The following is a 20411-nucleotide window of genomic DNA, read 5'->3' as shown; positions in this document are numbered from 1 at the left end:
GAGTCAGCGTCAGCGGGCCCAGGCTTGGGGTACACAGGATTGTGTACCTTCTAGGACAGGTGACCACCGCGAACCCTCTGCAGCGGAGGCCTCAGGTACGCGTGAGGTAAGGGTCGCCCTTCAGTAGGCGGGTCGCAGGGGGGGGGGGAGGGCGGGAAGGTGGGGTAGGCGCGGTGTCACCCTCAGTCTCTAGGCTCGGGCGAGCCCTTTTCCCTCCCTCCCGCGCGCGTTTCCCCAGAACGCCTGGTCCTGACGTTGGGGGGCGGGGGCGGAGAGCAGGGTCCGCGCAGCGGCCGGTCCCTCCCCCGCCCCCGGGCCTCGGCGGCTGTGGCCCGGCTCTGAGAGCTGAGGTGCCCAAGACCCGGGCGGGCTGCGTGGCTGGCTGGGGGAGCTCCCCGAGCCCCGCGCGCGCCGCGCCCTCCCCCTCCCGCCGAGACTCCGCAGCGGCGCGGGGAGGGGGGGCTCTGCGGAGCCAGCGGGCGGGGGCTAAAAATACCCGGCGGCGCGGCGCGGCGACTGCTGGGGCTGCGGGGCTGCGGGGCTGCGGGGCTGCGTGCTGGGGAGGCCCTGGCGGGCCAGACCGGGCCCCGCTGACCGACATGCTGACATTCTTCCTCGTCTCCGGGGGTTCTCTCTGGCTGTTCTCGGGTAAGTCTCCGTCCGGTCTTCTTTCCTGAACCCCATCACCCCGACACGATCTGGGACCTGCCTGTGGTGGGGGTGAGCCCAGAAGCTCAGGCTGCTGAACTGTCCCGTCAAGGATCCTGGGTTCCACCCAGTTCAACCCCTTCCCCCCAATTCTGGTGGGCTGTGGGCCAGGTTTAGGAAGCAACTGGGTCTACAGAGAAGAGGGGCCTTGCTTTCTGTGGCACCACAACAACCTGCTCTTTGCCACCCCTCCAGTTTTCAAACCCCCTCCCCATGGCAGGACCATCAGATCCTTGGAGTAGGCCGAGTCTTCTCATCCCAAAACGCCAGATCCAGGGACAGACTAGTGAGTCCTTGTCCATTGCCAAGGTCCAGAAACCTAAGGTATTGGTCTTCCAAGTCCTTCAGCAGGTCACTGCTGTAGCCAGGACTGGCCTGGGGCATCCTGATCCTCATGGGAGGTGGCTCAAGGCCCCTCCCCATCCACCCTTCAGTCAGAGTACAAGATTTATGTAAAGCAGTGTTCACCTGGCTCCTCTACTCTGTCTAGGGCTGTGTCCCCAGTATTGCCCGCTCCACCCCTCCACCTCACAAAAAACAGCCCTGTGCCCTTGTATCTTCTCAGGAAGCTGTGAGGACCCCTTCTGAGTCCCTGCCCAGCTCTCCCATCCTAACCCACATCTGGAGTCTCACCACAGGCCTACTCAAACACCCTTTCTGCTGCCTGCACCAGTCACTCCCCTCTGTGAATCTGGGGTTCCTCCAGGATATACCACTAAAGAGTCTTCTCCACCCCCACCCCCATGTGGGTGTTCAGCCTGATAATATATGTGAAGTGCTTCAATCCTAATCTGGCCTTAAACCAGACCTAACCTGGAGCAAATGAACCTGTGCTCTGTGAATGCTAGTGTTCATTGTTACACATAAATTAGAGGAAGATAGCAACATTAGAAGAAGTGATAAAGCTCTTTCTGAGCCAAAGAAGAGGATGAAGTTGTCTTTTTTTGAAATCCTTTCCCGAAACTTGTTTGTGCTATTTAATATGCACAGCAAACCCTGGGAGGCTGGTCCTACTACCCCCTTTTTATTGGGGTTCAGAGGTTAACTGAATTGCCTAATGTCACATGGATAGTATCTTGCAAACTGGGGTTCTCTCTGAGCTTTTAACTGAATAGCATGGTGGTATCAATGAGGCCTGAACCTGGAGGGTTGATGGGCTGGATAATCACCTCACCACTCCCTCCCCTACCCCCAATTGCCTTGAGTCAGGTCATAGGGACACCTCCCTTGAGCTGGAGAGTGAGTGTGGCCTCTCTAATCCCCTCAATTCCCTAAGCTCCTTCTGCCTGCTGGTATCTGAGGACAGGCTGTGCAGAGCCACTCTGGGCCCATTGTGCTCATCCAACAGGCAAGACTGGGGTTAGAACTAGAGTCAGGGGTGAAAGCAGAAGTTAACAAGATGATGATGATATTAACAGCCCCCATTTACTGACTGGTTGATGACCTCAGAGCCTCTTCCCATTGCTAAGACCCTTCTCTCCTATCCTCAGGAGACCCCTACCCAACCATGGGTCCAAGGGAAACTCTCTGGAGCCTTGTGTTTCTTTGGCTACAAGGGCCTCAGAGCCACATCTGGCAAGATTTTTCAGCAGCCTGTGAGCAAAAGCCCCCCATAGTGTGGGGTCCTAGCCTGAAAATGGGGTTTGGCAGACACTACTCAAACTTCTGTCTTGCCTTCAGTCCTGCTTTGTTTGGTCTGCTTTCCCAAGGTAGTGTGGGGTCTCCCCAGTGGTCTGTCTGCTTCCCAAGGTGGTCTGAGGCCTCTGCAAATGGGAAAACTGACTCACTGAGAGACTGTATGGGGGCCTTGGCATGATCAAGAAGGGTGACTCTTGAGCAGGGTAGCTCGTGTTGGGGTGGAAACTGTTTCCATAGAGGCCAAGTGTCTCATTGCAAATAGGAAATTCCTCAAAGATGCCACATTTGGTGTAGAGTGAGAGATTGAGGCTGGCATGTGGTGCTCGTTGGATGGAAAGCCTTAAACATACCTGGACTTTGTGTACCTCACTTGGGACTTTGCCTGGACTCCAGCCTTTCTCTGAAGACAAAGGGGACTCCTGAACTAAGACAGAGAACACATTCTGCCAGGGCCTCTTGACAGCTGCCAGATCCCTTTGGCTCAGCCAGCAATAGGGGAGAACCCCTGGGTGATGTGACTTTTTAGTAAAGTTATGTGCTTTTTGCCACCCAGTCTAGCACTAAGGAGACAAAGGCTGTCCTTAAGGGGCTTCAGGGAGAGTATTGACCTGAAGGACAGGGAGTAGCCACCTGGAGGAACAACTCCATATTTGAGGGAGGCAGCCATGTGGTTTGAGCCATTGAAGATCAAGAGCTACATCTGTCTTGTTCCCTACTGAGGAGGCCAACAGAGTCCAAATCCCACTTCTGTTGACTAGTAAGCAAGGAAAAAATAAAACAGATCCCTCATAAGTCTGTTGCTACTCATGGCCCCAGAAAAACATGATCTCTGTGCTGTGAGCATGGAGGACTGTGGGAGCAGTGTGTACCATGTGCAAAATAGAAAGAGATACCCCTCTTAGTGGATGGATTTTAAGATTTCTCTAGGCTGATGTAGCCCTGGGTCCTTAAGAAGGGTCATCTATAACATCACAACAGACTCCCATGACTCTCCTAGCCTCCACTCCCCTCTCCCTGGCTCAGCCTGGCCACTGTTGCTGTATAGCCATGCTCAGTCTGCTTGGCTGTATGCCCAACTATTTGTGACATCTGATAGGCTTCAGCCACATATGGGGGTATTTGTAGAGGCAGAGAGTAAACTCCAGGTAAGGTCAGGCCAGCAAAGGTGTGCAGCAAGAACTGTAGTTCTAAGGGGCCTAGGGTGTGAGAGGAGGATGGAGTCTGCATGGGAGGGGATTCTGGAGGAGAGGGTTTTATTTGGAAGCCAAAGGAGGTTTCAACTGAGCAACAGTGGCCAGGGTGAGCCAGGGAGAGCCAGTGGAGGCTAGGAGAGTTGCAGGAGTCTGTTGTGATATTATGGATGAAAATAGCTGAGACTCTGGGGTGATTGAGGCCTGTCCGTGGTGGGGTGCAGCAAGGCTGCCAGTCTAGACTGGTGTGGCAGCCATATGGCTGTAGGTGTCCTGAGGAGATGCACCTTGCACAGCTTGGCTTGGCTCAGCCCCACCAGTATCCCCCACCCCCACCCCAGGCTCCAATAAGGTGGAGGACTAGTGTGAGGTCTGGGGCCATCCAGTGGGGCCAGAAAGACACCTATGACCCCAATAAATACTGGGATTTCAGGCACAATGATTGGGGATATGCCTCATTTTTAAAAAGACAGAATTTGAACATGGCATATCAAAATGTGTGGGACTGTTCTGACCTCAGCGACTTAATCCTCTCCAGCCTATGATAAGACACAGGGGCCTTCCTAGTGAGAGCACACCAACACCAGGGGGCAGCAGAACCCAGCCACTCTGCTCTGGCTGTTTTCCTTTCTCTTGTGATTATAAAGACTCCTAGGATGACCTTCAGAAGGCCACATTTGGCTCAACTACAGTCCCAGATGGGATCCAGGCTGTTCTAAACACACAGCAAGCAGGATAAGTGTGCATGAAGCTCTGACTTGTTTGCAAAAAGAGGGAAAAGTTACAGGCTTATCAGTGGGCATAGACAAGGGAGAAGTCCTTGGACAGGAGACAGTTTAAAGCAAGGACATGTGCAGAGTGCCAGAGCATTGCCTGGCACACAGGATAGAACTCATTAAATGTTAGCTGAAGTTATAACAACTTGAACCAGGTCTTCCTTAAAAGAGGTATAGGAATCTGACATGCAGAGAGGGAATAGGGAAGAAAGAGGCATTCCAGGCAGAGGGAGGGATCCGAGAGAGGGAAGATTGGCAATAGGAATGAACAAGATCTAAAGACAAACTGTGTGACCAGTGAGTCACCAGGGCTGGACTCTCCAAGTCCTAGAGTACCAGGCCAGACAGTGTGGATCTTCCTTATTCTGTGCAGTGACTGTGCTAAGGGCGTATGACCCAAACTGGGCATGTGAATGACCAAGGTGATACTCTTCCTGAATCCATGAGGCACATGCATCCTCTGGTGGCACAGATTCTACTCAGCTACTCTCTTTGGCCTTCTCTACTTGCCCTGTGAGCTTCTTGAGTGCAGGGCCAGGACATCTCTGCTTTATACTCCCAACCTAGGGTCAAAACACAGTTTGTGTCATTGTTTATTGCATATGAATGATATAAAGAATTCGCTGAGATTATTTTGATAATGATGTGTATTACAAGCTGTGTGAAGGTCTCTATACTCAGGTGGCCACACAGCAAGGACAGTCAGAGATGGGGAAAGAAAGGTAGTCAGAGCTAAGAGAGAGAGAGCAGCAAGATGGGATGTAAGCCAATCAGTGGACAGGAAGGTGGCCAGAGGCTGGGCAGTGAGGTCGAGAAGCCAATGAGAGGAAGGCAATTACCAATATGAAGAAGGGGAACTCACATGGGACCCATCCTGACCTGCAGTGACTCCTTTGTAAGGGGCAGTGCTTTTGACCCTCTATTATGCCCCTATTATGCCCCTTCACCGTGAATCCATTAGCAAACAGCAGACATTGGGTGCACTTCTACTAGGGCCCAGGCTTTATACTCAGGTGGGGATGATGTCAATGTGGTAGAGGCAGTGGGGGAGAGCTGGGCCCCTTCATTGAAGAACTCTTAGTGCTGAGAACCTTGAACAGAAGGGGGTGTTACAGAAGAGCTTACTGAAAGAATGAACAAGTGAACCCATAGCTGCAGGTTAGGTGGTTTGTAGAAGATAGTCTTCTTTGAGGGTGATGACATTCCTATTGTTACCTTAGAACACCAAGTCTCACAATGGCTGGGAGCTGGGAGCTCTGGCCAGTCAGAGCTGAGTGAAGGTCTCAGTAAAGGTTTTCAGCTCACTAAATGGTCTGGTGTGATGGCCTGATTCTCTACCTTGGCCTGGCCAGAACCCCTATGAACCACCCATTGGTGGGGAAAGGGAGCTTTGTGGGTCAGGTGTTACTTTGGGGCTGTCCTTCTGGATGCTCAGGTCCCCAATCATCACCCATCTGCTTTAGAAGTCCTGGTAAGTGTGGTCATTCCCAGATTTGACTTCTTTGTGTGACTCCTGATTCATGTGAGGTTTTGGATCTGTGAAAGGCAGAAGTGGGAAGAGGGAGAGTGGGCTCTGACAAGCTCTGAACCAAGCTGAGCTGTCTATCGTGAGGCCTAACCTATGATCTCAGAGTCTGAAGGATTTCACATCCAGGGGAGTCCTACTTGTTCTTTCCTGCTCACCTGCTCTTCCGGAAATATCCTTCCTCTCCCAACATCTGCTCCAGGCATTTAGCCAGTGGTATCTGCAGAGTTAGAGGTGACTGGCTTCCGATTTGCCATCTGCCCACTCAGGCCTGCATTCTGAGATAGCTATCTCCCGGGGTTTTAGAGCAGAAAGCCAGATCAGGATGGTGCCAGTGAGGGAACAATTAGCATCTCAGTTTTCAGACCCTGGGATAAGCAAATCTAGGCTGGCACTTGTTGGGGCCAGGAACAGGCCCAGTGATTGATGGCTACTGGAGAGCTGAGAGAGAGGACAGGCAGACCCAGGTTGAATGGGCAGCTCTGGGACAGAGCCTACTAACCAACAATGGGCACCTTGCCCTACTCTCAGCACACCCCAGCCTGGCCCACGAGCCTAGGAGGTGGATCCCAAGGGACCGGGCAGAGCTTAGCCCTGATACAGAGCCCTGCTTTTCCCTCCAATGTGTGGTTTGTTGTTGGGGCTAAGACTCCCCAATAATACTCCTCACCACTAAGCCCAGCCCCAACTTTGGCTGTAGATCTTTCTGGACACTGACAGCAGGTTCTGCCCAGTAGACAGAAGGGCTGCTAAGAGGACAGTGAGGTCAACCAGAGATTGGACAGCAAAGCCAGCTGGAGGCCACACAGCAAGAACAGTCAGAGATGGGGAAAGAAAGGTAGTCAGAGCTAAGATAGAGAGAGCAGCAAGATGGGATGTGAGCCAATCAGTGGACAGGAAGGTGGCCAGAGGCTGGGCAGTGAGGTCGAGAAGCCAATGAGAGGAAGGCAATTACCAATATGAAGAAGGGGAACTCACATGGGACCCATCCTGACCTGCAGTGACTCCTTTGTAAGGGACAGTGCTTTTGACCCTCTATTATGCCCCCTACAACAAGGCTGCATGAAGCCACCCAGACCCCAGGACTGTGCTTAATGGCTGGAGAACTTTAGTATTAACAGTGACAGTAAATTCAGAAGATTCAGAAGACAGGTTAAATGTAGTCTCTGGGGGACACCTTCAACTCATCCACCCTCAAGCCCCAGCCTGACTGCAGGCTCTTCCCCCCTGAAAATGGGCTGGGGACAGATTTGGGTGCATGTGTCCCTAATCATGTTGCTGCAGGTCAGACAGCAGAACTTGTGACAGTTCCCTTTCCATCTGGCCTGATGTAGTCTTTCCTCTCCTCCTCTGCTTCCTGTTTCTCTCCCACCAGGGCAACTCCAGGAACTCTCACAGGGAAATGCCTGGCCTCTTGGCTTCATGGACATACTGTGTGACACTAACAGTTAAGGGGACCTTCAGTGGACAGTCATCAGAGATGCTTGTTTTCTTTGCCTGCAGGAAAAGGAGAGGCTGGCCTGCAGGAGATCTATAGAACATGCACCAACCCTCATTGGTTCAGAATCATTCCTAAGTGGTTTTGTCCTAGATCTCCTCTCAGGCTAGAGAGGTGTGTTTCAGGTCCTGCTGCGTGGTTGTCCATTAATGTGAGTCTGAAAAGCTATGCTTTTGGCCTCTGAAAGTCTGAGTAAGATTGATGTCTGACGTTGTTGTGGTGCCTCTGTTGAAGATGGAATCCAAATCCTGAATGTGCCCCAACCTAGTGATGGGCATTCTGAGTCACCACAGACCCCACTTGTGGGCACTTGTGGCAACAGCACTGTGGGTGGCAGGCAAGGACACCAGCAGCCTCCATTCTTATGGCCTTTCAGGATGCTGCAACATCTTCTTTACATTCATGTTTTCTCTCTGATTTCTCTCTCCATATTTCCATCAAGAGCATGAGGTTTGGGCCTCCCCTGGTGAGTGCTGGGCTGTGAAGCTGCCCGCAGCCTCTGCAGCCCCAGTTCGATCCCCGCCCCCGCCCCCCCACCCCCCAGGGTCCCACATGGCGGCAGACCTCTCCTGCTGCCTGCTGCTCCCCTCAGCAGTGTACTTCAGTCCTTCTGCCTGTTCTGCTTCCCGCTCTGGCTCTGGTGAATTCTCTCACCCTCCCGTGCTTCTGACTGTACCCAGTGCATGTATAAATAAATAAATAAATCTTTAAAAAAAAAAGAGCATGAGGTTTACCAAAGTTCCTAATACCTCAGACCCAGCCATTTTGAAAAGATCACAAACAACAATCTTAAAATGGGCCTATCCCATTTCTCGATGTCTTCTCTGACCTGACTTAGTGCTTTCCTCAGGGGCACAGAGGCCTCAGACTTCTCTGAAAAGATGGCAGTTTAGTGAGAATCCCAGCCATGGGTGCACTCGGTGTGTCGGAGTGAGCAACATCCAGGCCAGCCAGGGCCTCGTTTTGCTTCAGTCTGAAAGAGATTTTTGTTTTTCAGTGAGAACAGCCCCAGCCTGGCCTGGCGCTGGAGCCAGAGGCAGGAGTACAAACCCTTTCATGTGACAGACCCTGAGTGGAGTGATGTAGGCCTGCCAGCAGCAGGCCCTCCCTGCTGCTTCTCAGGAGGCGATCATTTGCATATTCCCCATTCATCCCGGCCTTGAAAAGGAGGCCCCAGTTCTTAGTGCTCCCTGCCCAGAATTGGGCTGGGCTGTGAGGCCTGGCCTTAACCCTGTAGACACCTGGCCTCCAGAGGGATGATTCAGGAAGTGGCAGGGTCCTGTTGAGTGGCATAGCTTTTCTTTGAACTGAGTGAAATTCAATTTTGTCTCTTCCTGCAGCATTCAGAGGAGCTACTTTGTCAAAGTATGGGGAAGCCAGAAAATTAATTGTTTATAAAATTTGCCAGAAAACTGACCTTAAACACAGGCAAACTCTTTTTTCCCCATCAAATCTTATTAGTGTGCTGGGTGTTTACATAACCATGTGACTTGGGGAGTGCAACTTCACCCCTCCAATGGTGCACAATGAGCTGGAAGAGTGGACAGAGGAGCCATTTGACCCCTGCTTGCAGCAGCAGGCCATGGGGGGCAGGCAGTCTGGGGGCCCAACTTGCATCCTGAAATCCCAGGGTGCCAGGTCAGATGAGCTGGTGGGCCCCATTAGCTTGTACCTGTGTCTTGGAAGGCATGGGGCATAGTACAGTACCAACTATAATCTTCCTTTTACAGCTAAACGCTATCCTCCCAGCCTCGGCTGCCAGCCTTAGTCCTCAGTACAGCCAGGCCCCTGCAGTACAAACAGGCCCATTCCTACCTCCTTCCTAGGAGCTCTGACAGCTTACAAGATCTTCCTGTGACTCACCAACCCTAGAACACCCTGCCCCTGATCCTTCCCACCCTACTCCATCCTCTCCTCACTCCCCCTCCCTGACAGAGGAGGTGTCTCAGGTTCTGTGTTCAGTACATTTCTCCCTGAGTAGGGTGTCCCCAGCTGCTCCTGAGAGAATTCCTCTCATGCTCCCTCCACCTCACTGACCCCAACCATGTCTTAGTAGTACCCTCCCTACTTAAGGAACTTCCCCTGAGCTAAAGGAGGTCACATCCTGTACCACCTGTACACTGACTGCCCACTGGGCTCTGAGAGCTTGGCCCTGCCAGGAGCATCCCATGATCTCTTTACTGAGCTTGAAGCTTAGAGTTTGCAGGGTGTCCTCAGTTTGGGCCAGTGATGGAAATGGATCACTGCTCCCGAGGCCAGGACACTGGCAGTCCTAATGTGGACTGGCTGGGAGGGGTAAGGATCAAGTTGCAGTCCCAAGATTTGGCTTCCTTCACAGTAGGGCCTGGCCAGGGGGTTCCCTCTGCTTATGTGGTGGTATGGTCCTCCCCAGGTTCTCTAGGGTTCTGCCTGCTGTCCCAGCACTTGGTGTGGAAGGAAGGCCAAGGATCATTCACAGTATCGGTCCTGGTCATCATACCCTATAATTATTTCCAAAGGGTCCACTGCCATTGTCTTAGCCTCTGCTGGGCCTCTTTGCTCTGGGAGTTTTGTCTGACCTGATTTGTGGCCAGGGTAACATTTATCTCAGTTTGTGAAAGACACTGTGTTTCTGTTTCCTTGCCTGTTCTCAAGGCTATTTGTAATTTTTAAGTTCCCGAAAGTGTTGTTTGAGCCTGGCTTCCCTGTGCTATCATGAGGAATGCAAGCCCATGTACCCTGGCCAGGGATTAGGGAGAGTGAGATTCTTGGGAGGTGCTGGCATGAGGTTGGGGGCAGAGGGGCAGTGGAGGCCACTTCCTGGGCCGAGTGGGCGGCCTAGGGGAAAGATGTTCCCAGCAAGGTCAAGCTAGCTGGGACAAGTCACCCTGCGAAGTGATCAGGCACAGCCAACCTTAGTTGGGCTTTTCCACATTCAAGAGGCTTAACTGAACCTTCAGAGCGACAATCAGCCTCCTCAGGAGACTTAGCGGTGAGCCACTGGGTAACCAAGCAACCCCGCATCATGGGCCTGTCTCTCAGGGGGGATATATAGTGGTTCTCACCTGGCAATTCCCGAGTTAGGAAGGCCCTGGGCCTTGTCTCTGCCCCAATTGTCCATGGCTCTTTGGCTCTAATTAAAACCCAAGAGGACGATTGAGAGAAAGGTCCTCTCTCACAGCAGAGACAAGTGTGAACCCCTGTGTGGGCGGCAGGGTGGAGGGGGGTCGGGGGTGCCAGGCCATGTGTTGGCTGCTGTGCTACTGTCAGGGTCACACAGTGAGATCTGTGGTTTCCTTAACCTGGTGCCTGGGCCACATACTTCCTGGGGCAGAACTGCTGCCATGTCTCCATGCCCTGGCACCCTGGCATCACCAGCCAGGATCTTGGTTGTGACTGCTACATTTCCTAACCTAGAAGTTTCCCTGTGCAGCACGGAAGGAAATTTTCATCTATGAAAAGACATCTCTGAAGCTGTCTGGAGAAAAGGAAGGGTCCCACCGAAAAGGGTGAGAAAGGGCTTTGTGACTGAAGGTGGGTCCACATGTATTTGTGCATTATAAAGCTTTCTTCCAGTGGATTGGCCCTGTCTGCCAAGATCCAGGTAAGGACTGCCAAGCTCTCTCTCTGCCAAGTTCTGGAAGTTTTCCTCATGGTCTTCCCCAGATGGTGGGGTGAGCAATGGAAGCCATATTAGCCCCAGGGAAGATGTTGCAAGGCCTATGGGCTCTGGAGTTGCTAGGCAGGTTGTGCAAACAGCTCTTCAGAGGGAGCTCAGAGCGGTGATGTGTCCTGTGGCCTATACTCTCCTTTTACTCTGTAGCCGTGGCTACTGTGTGCATACTGTGTGCCCAGCTACATGCTGGCCACAGAAGTAGGAGTGAAAAAGGGGCGGACCTGATCCATACCCTCTAGCTCACCTCATAGACACAGACCTCACGGGACCCCCAGCCCTGGGAGTTCCCGGGACCTCAGTGTCCCAGGCTGTCTGCCAGAGGTACTGAGGGAGTTCAGAGCTCAGTTTTGGTTCCAACATCCCAGGGTGTGGATTCTGGCTCCAGGATGGCATCCCTAGGCAAGCCAGCAAAGTGTCATCTCGGGGTGGGCATGAAGGAGGGGCTGGTAGGTTGCCCTGGTCTTGTGGAGGAGGTTAGCCAATATCTACCACCTGCTGACCCTGATCCTTGGTCTGGAGTGTTCCCACTGCCCGGAGCATCTCAGAGCAGATGTTTTTCTCGGGCTATGCCTGTTCCCTTCGTCTCCCAGGTAGGTTGGCTGTAACCTTGTGGAAAATGGGAAGGAAGGGGGTTCCCCGGGAGGGGCTGGAAGCAGAGTTTCCTGGAATGGTGCCCTCAGCCCCCAAGATCAGGCAGCCCCACCCCCCCCATTCCATTCATGCTGGCTACAAATCCCAGCCCCTGGCCCCTAATCAGTGTCACAGATGGATTTGTAAAGAGGCTTTGTCCTTAACCCATTTGGCAAACTCCTTCCTAGCGCTGAAGACAGGGTGGGGGCTGGGGAGAGAAGCAGGGAGTATGAACTGAGTCTCTGCTCAGGCAACCTGGCAGAGTGTGGGTTAAGGCTGGGTTGTTTGGCTCTGAGCTAGTCTGAGCCAGCACCACCCCACGTGCACAGGGAGGGGTGGCCAGCGGCGCCTTGAGGGGCCAGCAGCTCCTCACAGAGCTGTTCTGCACCCAGGTCCCTGCCAGACCCACAGCTCCATAGCTGCTGAGAGAGCCTCGGCCACCATTGCTAATACAGCCGCCACCACTCAGCTTCTCAGAGGAGGCGCCGTTGCCATCTTCTGTCCCCAGGAGGGCAGACTTGGGGCAGGGCCTTCTCAGCTTTTGTGCTTTGATCAAGATGTGGTAAGCTCTCTCCCTGAGCCCCACACATATAAAGGGAGGTTGGTACTAGTGGGAGCAGCTCAGCCGCCTCCCCAGTGCCAGAAGCCCACTGGAAAGGTAGGGTGTGAATGCATGTACTTTTGCAAGTTGTCTTTGAGCCCTTTTGACTGCAAACAGATGGAGTAAATGCTTCCACTAACTCCTATCTGCTGAGTGCTTCTCTTCCTGTGAGCCTGGCTCTGCACTCTCTGTCTGTGAGCTTGTTTGAGATGAGACCGAGAGGGGTGAAGGGTCCTGTCCAAGTTCATACAACTTTCAAGAGTTTGAGGAAGTCTGAAAAATAGAATGGTAGTTATCAGAGGGGAAGCAGGGGGGCAGGGAGCGGGTAGAGGGGACCAACCAGTTGGTGGTAGGTGATGAATGGACATTTGGTGGTGGGGCACGTGGGAAGAAAATGTAATCTTGGAACCAACACAATGTTGTAAACTAATATTACCTCAATAAACAAACAAAAAAATTTTTTTGAGTGTCTGAGTCAGGATTTGGGCCCACAGCCCCCTTGGGTCTTCTCTTAGCTTTTTGCTGGAGACCGTGGGCCCAGGGAGAAGTTGTGAGTTTCTTTTTGGTGCTCCTCCTGCTGAGGAGGTTCTTTAATGATCTGATGGCTTGCCTTGAACTTTCCCACTACTTCTGAAGGGCTCAGAGGACTGCAGAGAGAGATCCAGAGCCCTCACTACACTCCAAGCTGCTATAGAAGGAAGCTGGAATGATCCTAAGGGAGGGAAAAATCTGAGGATCATGGAGGGCCTCAGTGACAGCAAGATGACTTTTATCCTAAGGTCGTAGGGAGCCAGATAAAGTTCTTGAGCAGTGACATGGTCACATCTACGTATGAGAAAAAAAACATTGGTGTCAGTGTAAGCATGGCTTAGATCAAGGAGACCTATGAGGAGGTTGGTGAGGGAATCTACCAAGTACTTGCTGGTGGCTGGACCAGGCCAGGGACTGTGGGGGTGGAGAAAAGTAGTGCGGCTTGAGAGATCTTCAGTAGGTAGTTGACAGAGTCATGGAGCTATGTTGTCAATGTCTGTAGTGCTAGGATTAGGTGGCTGAACCAGCAGGGGGCTCTTGCCGCTGAGTCATGGGCCCATTTCCACAGGGACTGTGCTCTAGGGCTTTACCATGCTGGTCACCCTCACATCTTGGGGCCAATCTGCTTCCCACCAGAGCCTCTTTCCTCCCATTTCTCTCCCTTCCTGGGCTTCAAGAGCTGTACCTCTCACTACCCACCTTCCATGAGCCTCCAGTCAATAGAAGATGTGGTAAAGTGGGGACGTCCCAGTTTCCCCAGCCTGAGTCACCACTTGGTATACTAGAGGAGAAAAACACATAGGCTATGTTGAAAGGAAAGGAAGTTAGTTAGTGCTGAGGGCTGGATCCTCCTGCCAGGTGAATATTTACAAACACTCACAGCCGCTCACTTGGCAACACCTGCACTACTGATTCCCTGGGGTGCTCCCCACCCCCCAGTGCTGCAACCAGGAGAGCCTCCTGGGGCCTAGAAGGAGGCAGACAGGGCTGGAACTTCAGGGACCACCAAGCCCCATTCTAGATCGACAGAGAAAGCGGAGGTCAGGGGAGGCCAAGTCCTGTGAAGTAATGAGATGAGACCAGATGCCCAGGGCTATTCGCTGCCTTACCCCATGCCAAGGGCTTGGTGGCACAGACTGGCTCTGAGGTCTGTGTCCTCAGAGGACCTGAATTCACGGCTTTGCCTGACAATGACTCCCAGGTTTGAAGGGAATCACAGGGTAAAAGGCAAGTAGTGCTGACTGCCTGGGGAGGTCTGTGAGCCCAGAAGAGTGACACCCTCTGGTTGCTGCCCAGCAGGGAGGAGTGCAGAGTGCAGGCCCAGCCTCAGGGCCAGAGGAACTGCAGCCACTTCAGATGCTTCTTTGGAGTGGGCGAATAAGTAGAAGCCTGGGGAGAAGTGGGTAGCCAAGCCCTTTCCCATTGCCCTCCATACTCCAGGCGAGTGGGCTACCTGAAGAAGGACCAGCCACCAGAAAATGGTGAGTTCTTGATGTGAGGCCAGGAGGGAGCCCCCTGTATCATGTGCATGGGAAGGAGAAAGTGACTGACCAGCTTATGTCTGTATTGGTTGCCTGTGACCCTCCCACCCGTTAGAGCCTGTGTTTGGGCCCTTCTGAGCAGGTCTGGAGCTGGTATTTTGTGGGCTGAGCAACCACTGCAAAGGACAACATGGACTGTGGGTATGGATAGGTCCAGTGTGGGCAGAGGTGGGGTGGTGATCACACCCAAGGCAGTGGTTTGTGAGGGTGCAGTCTGAAGCTTGAATCCTAGCTGCCCCATTTACTTACTGTGTACCTGTAAATGGGCGGTAACTTCTTTAGGGAAGTCTTTGTGTTCCCACCTTCTAGTGAGCATGTGGGGCTTACATTCAGCAGGGCAGCAAGTGCTTCCCAGGCTCCAGGAATTCAGGACATTTATACAAGTTCCGTTTTTCCCCCTCCTGGGAGTTGGGGTACTTTGGTCATTACTAAAAGTTTGGACATCTGGCAGACCAGCCTCACAGACTTGTGGCACCAACCCCAGTCGAACATTTCATGGGCTCATAACTCAGTTTCCCGAATAGAATGTTCAGCTCACTTAGTGAACGGTTCTCTCTCTGCCTTTATCCCTCAGTCTCAGCTTCAGTACGATGTTTAGCTAGAAGCCCGCTGTATCTGAGTCAGGTACCTCCTCTGACTCACCATGTCTGATCAAAGACCAAACTACATCACACAACACTGCCCTCTCCCTCCGGTGTCTCCCACCACAGGCCTGAGGGCAGACCCCCACCTGGCTTGTTTCAGGGCCCAGCACTGAGCTAGATAAGAACGTGGCCCATGTGAGAGCCTGTTAGGTGAAGGGATGGTTGGGTGGGTAGGTATCTGGGTAGGTGGGTGAATGGGTGAGTGAGTGGATGGGTCGATGATGGGTGGGTGAGTGGATGGGTCGATGATGGGTGGTTGTGTGAATGACTTGACCATTCTGGGCTGTGCTCTGTGAAAACCCCAGCATTTGAGCAATTATTGCAAATTCCCATATTCTGCTGCAGCATTAACTGCTGAGGACCAGAGACTGATAGCAGTGAGGCCCCATTCCAGGGTTTTTTCTAAAACAGACTGTAAAACTGAGCTTTTAGCAAGTAGGCAGGGCCATATTGGGCTTTTGCTTCCCAGTTCATTGAGTCAGTTCAGCACATTAGAGCAACTGGCAATCAGTTAGAGCCGACCCAAAAGATGGTGTTCATATCTGGATTTTCTGCTACACGGTAAGCCATGTAGCTGAGGGGTCTGGCTATGGCTTGGTCTTCCCATCTTTAGCTTATGAAAGTAAATGTTCCAGGGAAGTCAGCTGGCTACCTGCCCCGGGTCCTTCCCAGAGTGGTTTTTCTTGGTGAATTCCTGTGGGCTGTACGTGGGTCTCTGCTTTGCTGATGTACAACCTTAATATGATCGATATGCCAGGAGCAGTTTGCTCCGTGGGATGACCTCAAAACTGATCCAGCTTGAGGAGGCTGCCAGTAAAACTGGATTTCTGGCTCAGGAACTTACTGAGAATGTGCTAGCTGACTGGGGGTTCGCTTTCTCTACTCCCTCCGGAGCACCCAGAGCTCACGGGTGGTAGGATGAGTGTTCCCAGGTCTCAGACAGTCTGTCGCACCATCTGCAGAACACAACCCCTGCTGGGTCACAGTCCCTGGGCCTAGTCACCTCTGTTCAGTGTTGTGACCGGCCTGGGATGAGCAACCTCCTTGATCTGACCCTTAGCCATCTCCATAGTCCAGCCTCTAACTATGCCAAATGAATTATGAGGAATTTTTAAAGCCTGAGTGATCCATTGTAAAGATGGGGAAGTGGAGGTCAGAGACATGGGGTGTGCTCAACCTTGTGTAATTTGTGGGAGTTGAAGGGATTTGAACCCAGGAATTTTACTGCTCTCTCTGCAATGACTTTGCACATCTCTGACCACATCTCCAGGGTGGTGATGTTACAGTTAGCACAAATACCATTTATTGGGATTTCAGCAGATCTCTCCTCTGTCAAGGGTCAAGCAATTGCTGTTTGGCTCCTATCCCTTGGCTGCTGAGTGGTTGCTGTTGAGTTTCTCATTGTTTACCAAGAGGGGAGACGACAGCCATTTCCAAAGGTGGAAGGCCTGTGAGGAGGGTGCCAGTGGACCCACCTACCCCCTGCTGGGCCAGAAGACATCTTCTAGAGATGTCAGGCAGCACTTCTAGCCTCAGGTCCCCCCTGGACAGTGACACCAAGGACATTGCAGTGAGGATAAAAGCATCCAATGCCTGGCCCATCTGTCTACCTACTTCACTCTTGGCAGAAGCAGGCCCCTGAGCTCTGTTTGTCTAGCCTGCCAAGGCTACCTCACTTAGCAGCTCATAGGAGGGTGTGGTAGCCCCAGGGCACCTCTCTTTGATGGAAAGTCACTCACCAATGTCTCACAGAAACAGTCCTACTCTCCACCCAGGGTATCTTCCATGTCCCCCAGATAGGACTACTATGTCCACTTGGTCTGCAGTAGGTAAAAGTGGCAGACTGGCCACCATATGCAACATTACAAAAATATGCTGGTTACCCCTCAGAGCCCACAGCACTTCACTGAGCCCTTACTCTCTGAGCCTTGGTTCCTTTCCCTTCCCACCAGTTTAAAATCTGTTCCCTCTGCCACCTCTCCTGTTCCTCTGGACGTTGTCGGATGGGACCCCAGGGAGGACAGCACAAGGCCAGTTAGTTGTGGGTCCAGCTGTGCCCCCTGGTGCTTAATCTGTGGTGGTGCAGCACCATGGAGCAAAATGACCAGCATTCTGGGCCCAGGGGAGCAGTGCTGATCTTGAGAGTGCTCTGCTATTCCTCGGTAAGTTGGCCCCAACATGATCTCTGACCCTAGCAGGCCTTTGGCGCCAACGTTTTTACAAGGATGCCCATGGAGGGTCAGGATTTGGGCCTGAGGGACTCGCTATGTGTCACCCACTGGACCCTTGTTAGATAGGTCATTGCCATCATGTCTTGATGACTGAAAGTGTCTGTCAGGGCTGGTCTTTGGGCTCTGCCCCTTATCTCTTCTCTGTCTCCAGAAGGGTGAGGGCCTGGGTTGGGACCGTTGAGGTGAAGGAGGAGAAGGCTGCGTTCCTCTACCCCTACTCATTCTAGGCCCTGTGCTAGATACCCCTGTTGATCTTCTGTCTTTTCCACACCCCAGGGAAAAAAACAAGCAAAAATGCCATGACCATGCAGGTAAGGCAGAGCACCCAGGCCTTAGGATTCAGGAAGCATTAACTCTAGACCCATCAGAGCATGTCCTGGTCCCTGAAAGATATGGAAGCAAAACTGCCAGCCAGTGCCCGGGGCCTGAGTGTATGGTTTCTCAGTAAAACTGGGTCAGATGTTTGACTGCCAGGGGTGAATGCTGGTTCTGGCCTGTCAGTGGGAAGGCTCTTCCAAGCAGCTGCTTCCAGAATACCTGTACAGCACCAGAAGAATATATACCCCAGGGCGTGCCCTACAGTGTATTTGGCCAGGGTCTGACCGAGGTCACTATGTCACTCATGATCCAAATCAGGTGGGGTCAAACCAGGTCTCCTCTCTCACCACCTCTTGTTTCCTGCAGAGATTATCCTTTCACTTTTGGAGAAGATGCAGACACAGGAGATCCTGAAGATACTACGGCTCCCTGAACTGGGTGACTTGGGTCAGTTTTTCCGCAGCCTTTCAGCCACCACCCTCGTGAGTATGGGTGCACTGGCCGCCATCCTTGCCTACTGGTTCGCTCACCGGCCAAAGGCCTTGCAACCACCGTGCAACCTCCTGATGCAGTCAGAGGAAGTGGAGGTGAGCAGGGTGGCAGCAGTAGGGCTGTGCAAAGTAGCGGGCAAAGGACAGGCATCTTGAAGGTAGAAGCCAAATTTGTGGCTGATTTGACTACCAGTAACCCAGAGAATCTCAAATTCTGGCAGCCAGCCAGTAAACCCCACAGTGAGCAGGCTTGGGCAGGGTCTCCTAACATGCTCCTTCTGCCTCGCCCAGGACCTGAACCCTGAGCAGAGCCTCACCTTGGCCTTGCACAGGCCTCTAGTTTGCTTGCTTCTTGCTTGGGGGGCCTGGATGCACAGATGTCTCCATAGGAGGCCTAAGCAGCCTCTCCAGGGGCTACCAGGTAAATTCCCACAACTCTCCCTGTTCCCAACCCCCATGTGTTGCTGGGGCCCACAGCTGAGCCCACCTCAGGGCCTGGCCCTCTCAGAGCATATGGACTCACAGATAGATCCATAGAGGTAAAGAAGGTACAGCTGTCCAGTCTGGACAAGGGTATTCTAGGCTAAGTCTAGAAGAACCTGTGAGGTTTAGTTATTAAGCTTATGGAATTTGTTTTGCCTTTTTTAAAAAAATTGTGCTTTTTTAATCCCCTAAACTTTAGTTCCATTCATTTTGAATAGATGATATATTCACAGTTCTCACATAGACTGAAAAGCTTCCACCTCTTTCCCCTAGCTTCCCAGTTATCCTCCCTGGAGAACTGCATTAACAAATGTCCATGAGCAAATGTATAGATATCTACCCCTCTTTTCAAATGATATGAAGCTACCTACATGGTTCAGCACCATGCTTTTTGCTCTTGACGGTGAGTGTTGGCAATCATAAGCACAGCAGACTTTTGCCTGGTGGGAGAGGGCACAGGTTAAGATAGGGCCACATCTTCAAGACCTTTTTCCAACAGAAGTTATGGTGTATGCAAAGGTGTATGAAAATCCACCTAGTGGCTTTGGGAAATGGTGTTTTGTGTGGCTGTGCCACACAGGGTGGCTGGGCAGTAGAGATGGGCTACAGAAGGGCTAGCAGAGTAGTGATGAGAATGGCCTTTGGTGACCTGTAGCCCCTTAATGGCTGTACCTTTTGCTGGGTGTATGGTCCCTGACAGTTTCTTAACGCTCTAAGCCTGATTTCCTGTCAAGTGGGTAATGAAAAGAATATCTGGTTGTGTTAACTTGCTGAGACAACTCAGAGAAAGGTTTTGCAAGTTTGTCATTACAACTTACCTGTAGATGCCAACAAGACCAAAGCCCCATGAACTGGACAGGGACCCTCAGAGTGGGCAGCATGGTTTTATTTTGGGTTTTCAGTGGTAAGTCAATTTGTAGTGTAGAAGGGGATGGGGCAAGCATGATGCGGCAACTGGGATGTCTGGGCAGAAAGTGACATTGAGCATAGAGTCAGGATGGGGAGTGGGCCTGGCTCCATATAGGGGCCACAGAGTAAATCACCTCATGACACTGGCTTGTATTATAGGGTGTGGGGCATAGCTAAGGCCTCCCTTGCTGGGAAGACTGAACCTTCCCTTGCCTGGGCATCCCCTAGAAGTCAGAGGGGGCCCAGATAATGGAAGGCCTTAGTGTTTACTTTGTGTGTTACATGATGAGAGACATAGTTCAGATCATATCACTCACCCCAGCTTACAATCCTCCTGTGACTCCCTATTGCTTTCACTCTAAAGTTTAGATTGATTCCTTCCTTTGATTGGCAGCTGCTCTGGCCTCCATGTACCACTTTGAGCTCTATGAATGACCTACAGTTCCCAAAATGCACTTGTGCCGCCTGCTCCTTGCATTTGTATTTACTATTGCCTCTGCTGAGATTGCCATTCCTTCCTCTTTCTGCCTGGCAAACTCCTATGCATCCTGCAAAACCCTACTCCGTGACCACACCTTGACACACATACCCTCTTGAACCTGTTCTGTCCCTGGCACACAATCTCTTGCTCTGTGGTTTCTTTCCCTCTGAGTGCTAACCAATTCTGACTCTGTGCCCCCAACTTCCTGCATGCATCTCATATGGACCTGGAGCTATGGTAAAACAGAACTTTATACTGCAAAACAGTTGGGAGCTTCCTGTAGTTTTGAGTTTGGCTCTTTACTCTTTTTTTTTTTTTTTAAAGGAGAACTCTTGTTTTTTTTTTGTTTGTTTGTTTATTTATTTATATATTTACACTAGCACTGGGTGCAGTCAGAAGCGCAGGATGGTGAGAGAATTCACCAGAGCCAGAGTGGGGAGCAGAGCAGACAGAAGAACCGAAGCACACTGCTGAGGGGAGCAGCGGGCGGCAGGAGAGGTCTGCGCGCCATGTGGGACCCTCCTCCAGTGGCCGGGGAGCCCAGTGGCCGGGGAGCAGCTA

General features: G+C 52.1%; 1 protein-coding gene across 7 annotated transcripts in view; it reads left to right on the top strand.

The window, feature by feature from the left end:
* Positions 1 to 599: 599 nt before the first annotated feature.
* ACSL6 (acyl-CoA synthetase long chain family member 6) overlaps positions 600 to 20411 on the top strand; it is a gene marked incomplete at both ends in the record, with an annotated part of 56495 nt that continues 36683 nt past the window's right edge. For 3 of the 7 annotated variants that reach the window (XM_084252412.1, XM_084252413.1, XM_084252411.1), the window contains 2 exons: positions 600 to 648; positions 17853 to 17968. In XM_084252412.1, the coding sequence (XP_084108538.1) occupies positions 600 to 648; positions 17853 to 17968 (165 nt within the window). Of the gene's footprint in view, positions 649 to 17852; positions 18074 to 20411 lie in introns of those variants that run through there. The other 4 variants (XM_084252410.1, XM_084252409.1, XM_084252408.1 and 1 more) reach the window with 2 other exon arrangements.

The sequence above is a fragment of the Talpa europaea genome (assembly GCF_964194135.1).
Source record: "Talpa europaea genome assembly, chromosome: 13".
Lineage (NCBI taxonomy): Eukaryota > Metazoa > Chordata > Mammalia > Eulipotyphla > Talpidae > Talpa > Talpa europaea.
The sequence above is the reverse complement of the archived record's forward strand: the minus strand, read 5'-3'. Positions and strand labels throughout refer to the sequence as shown.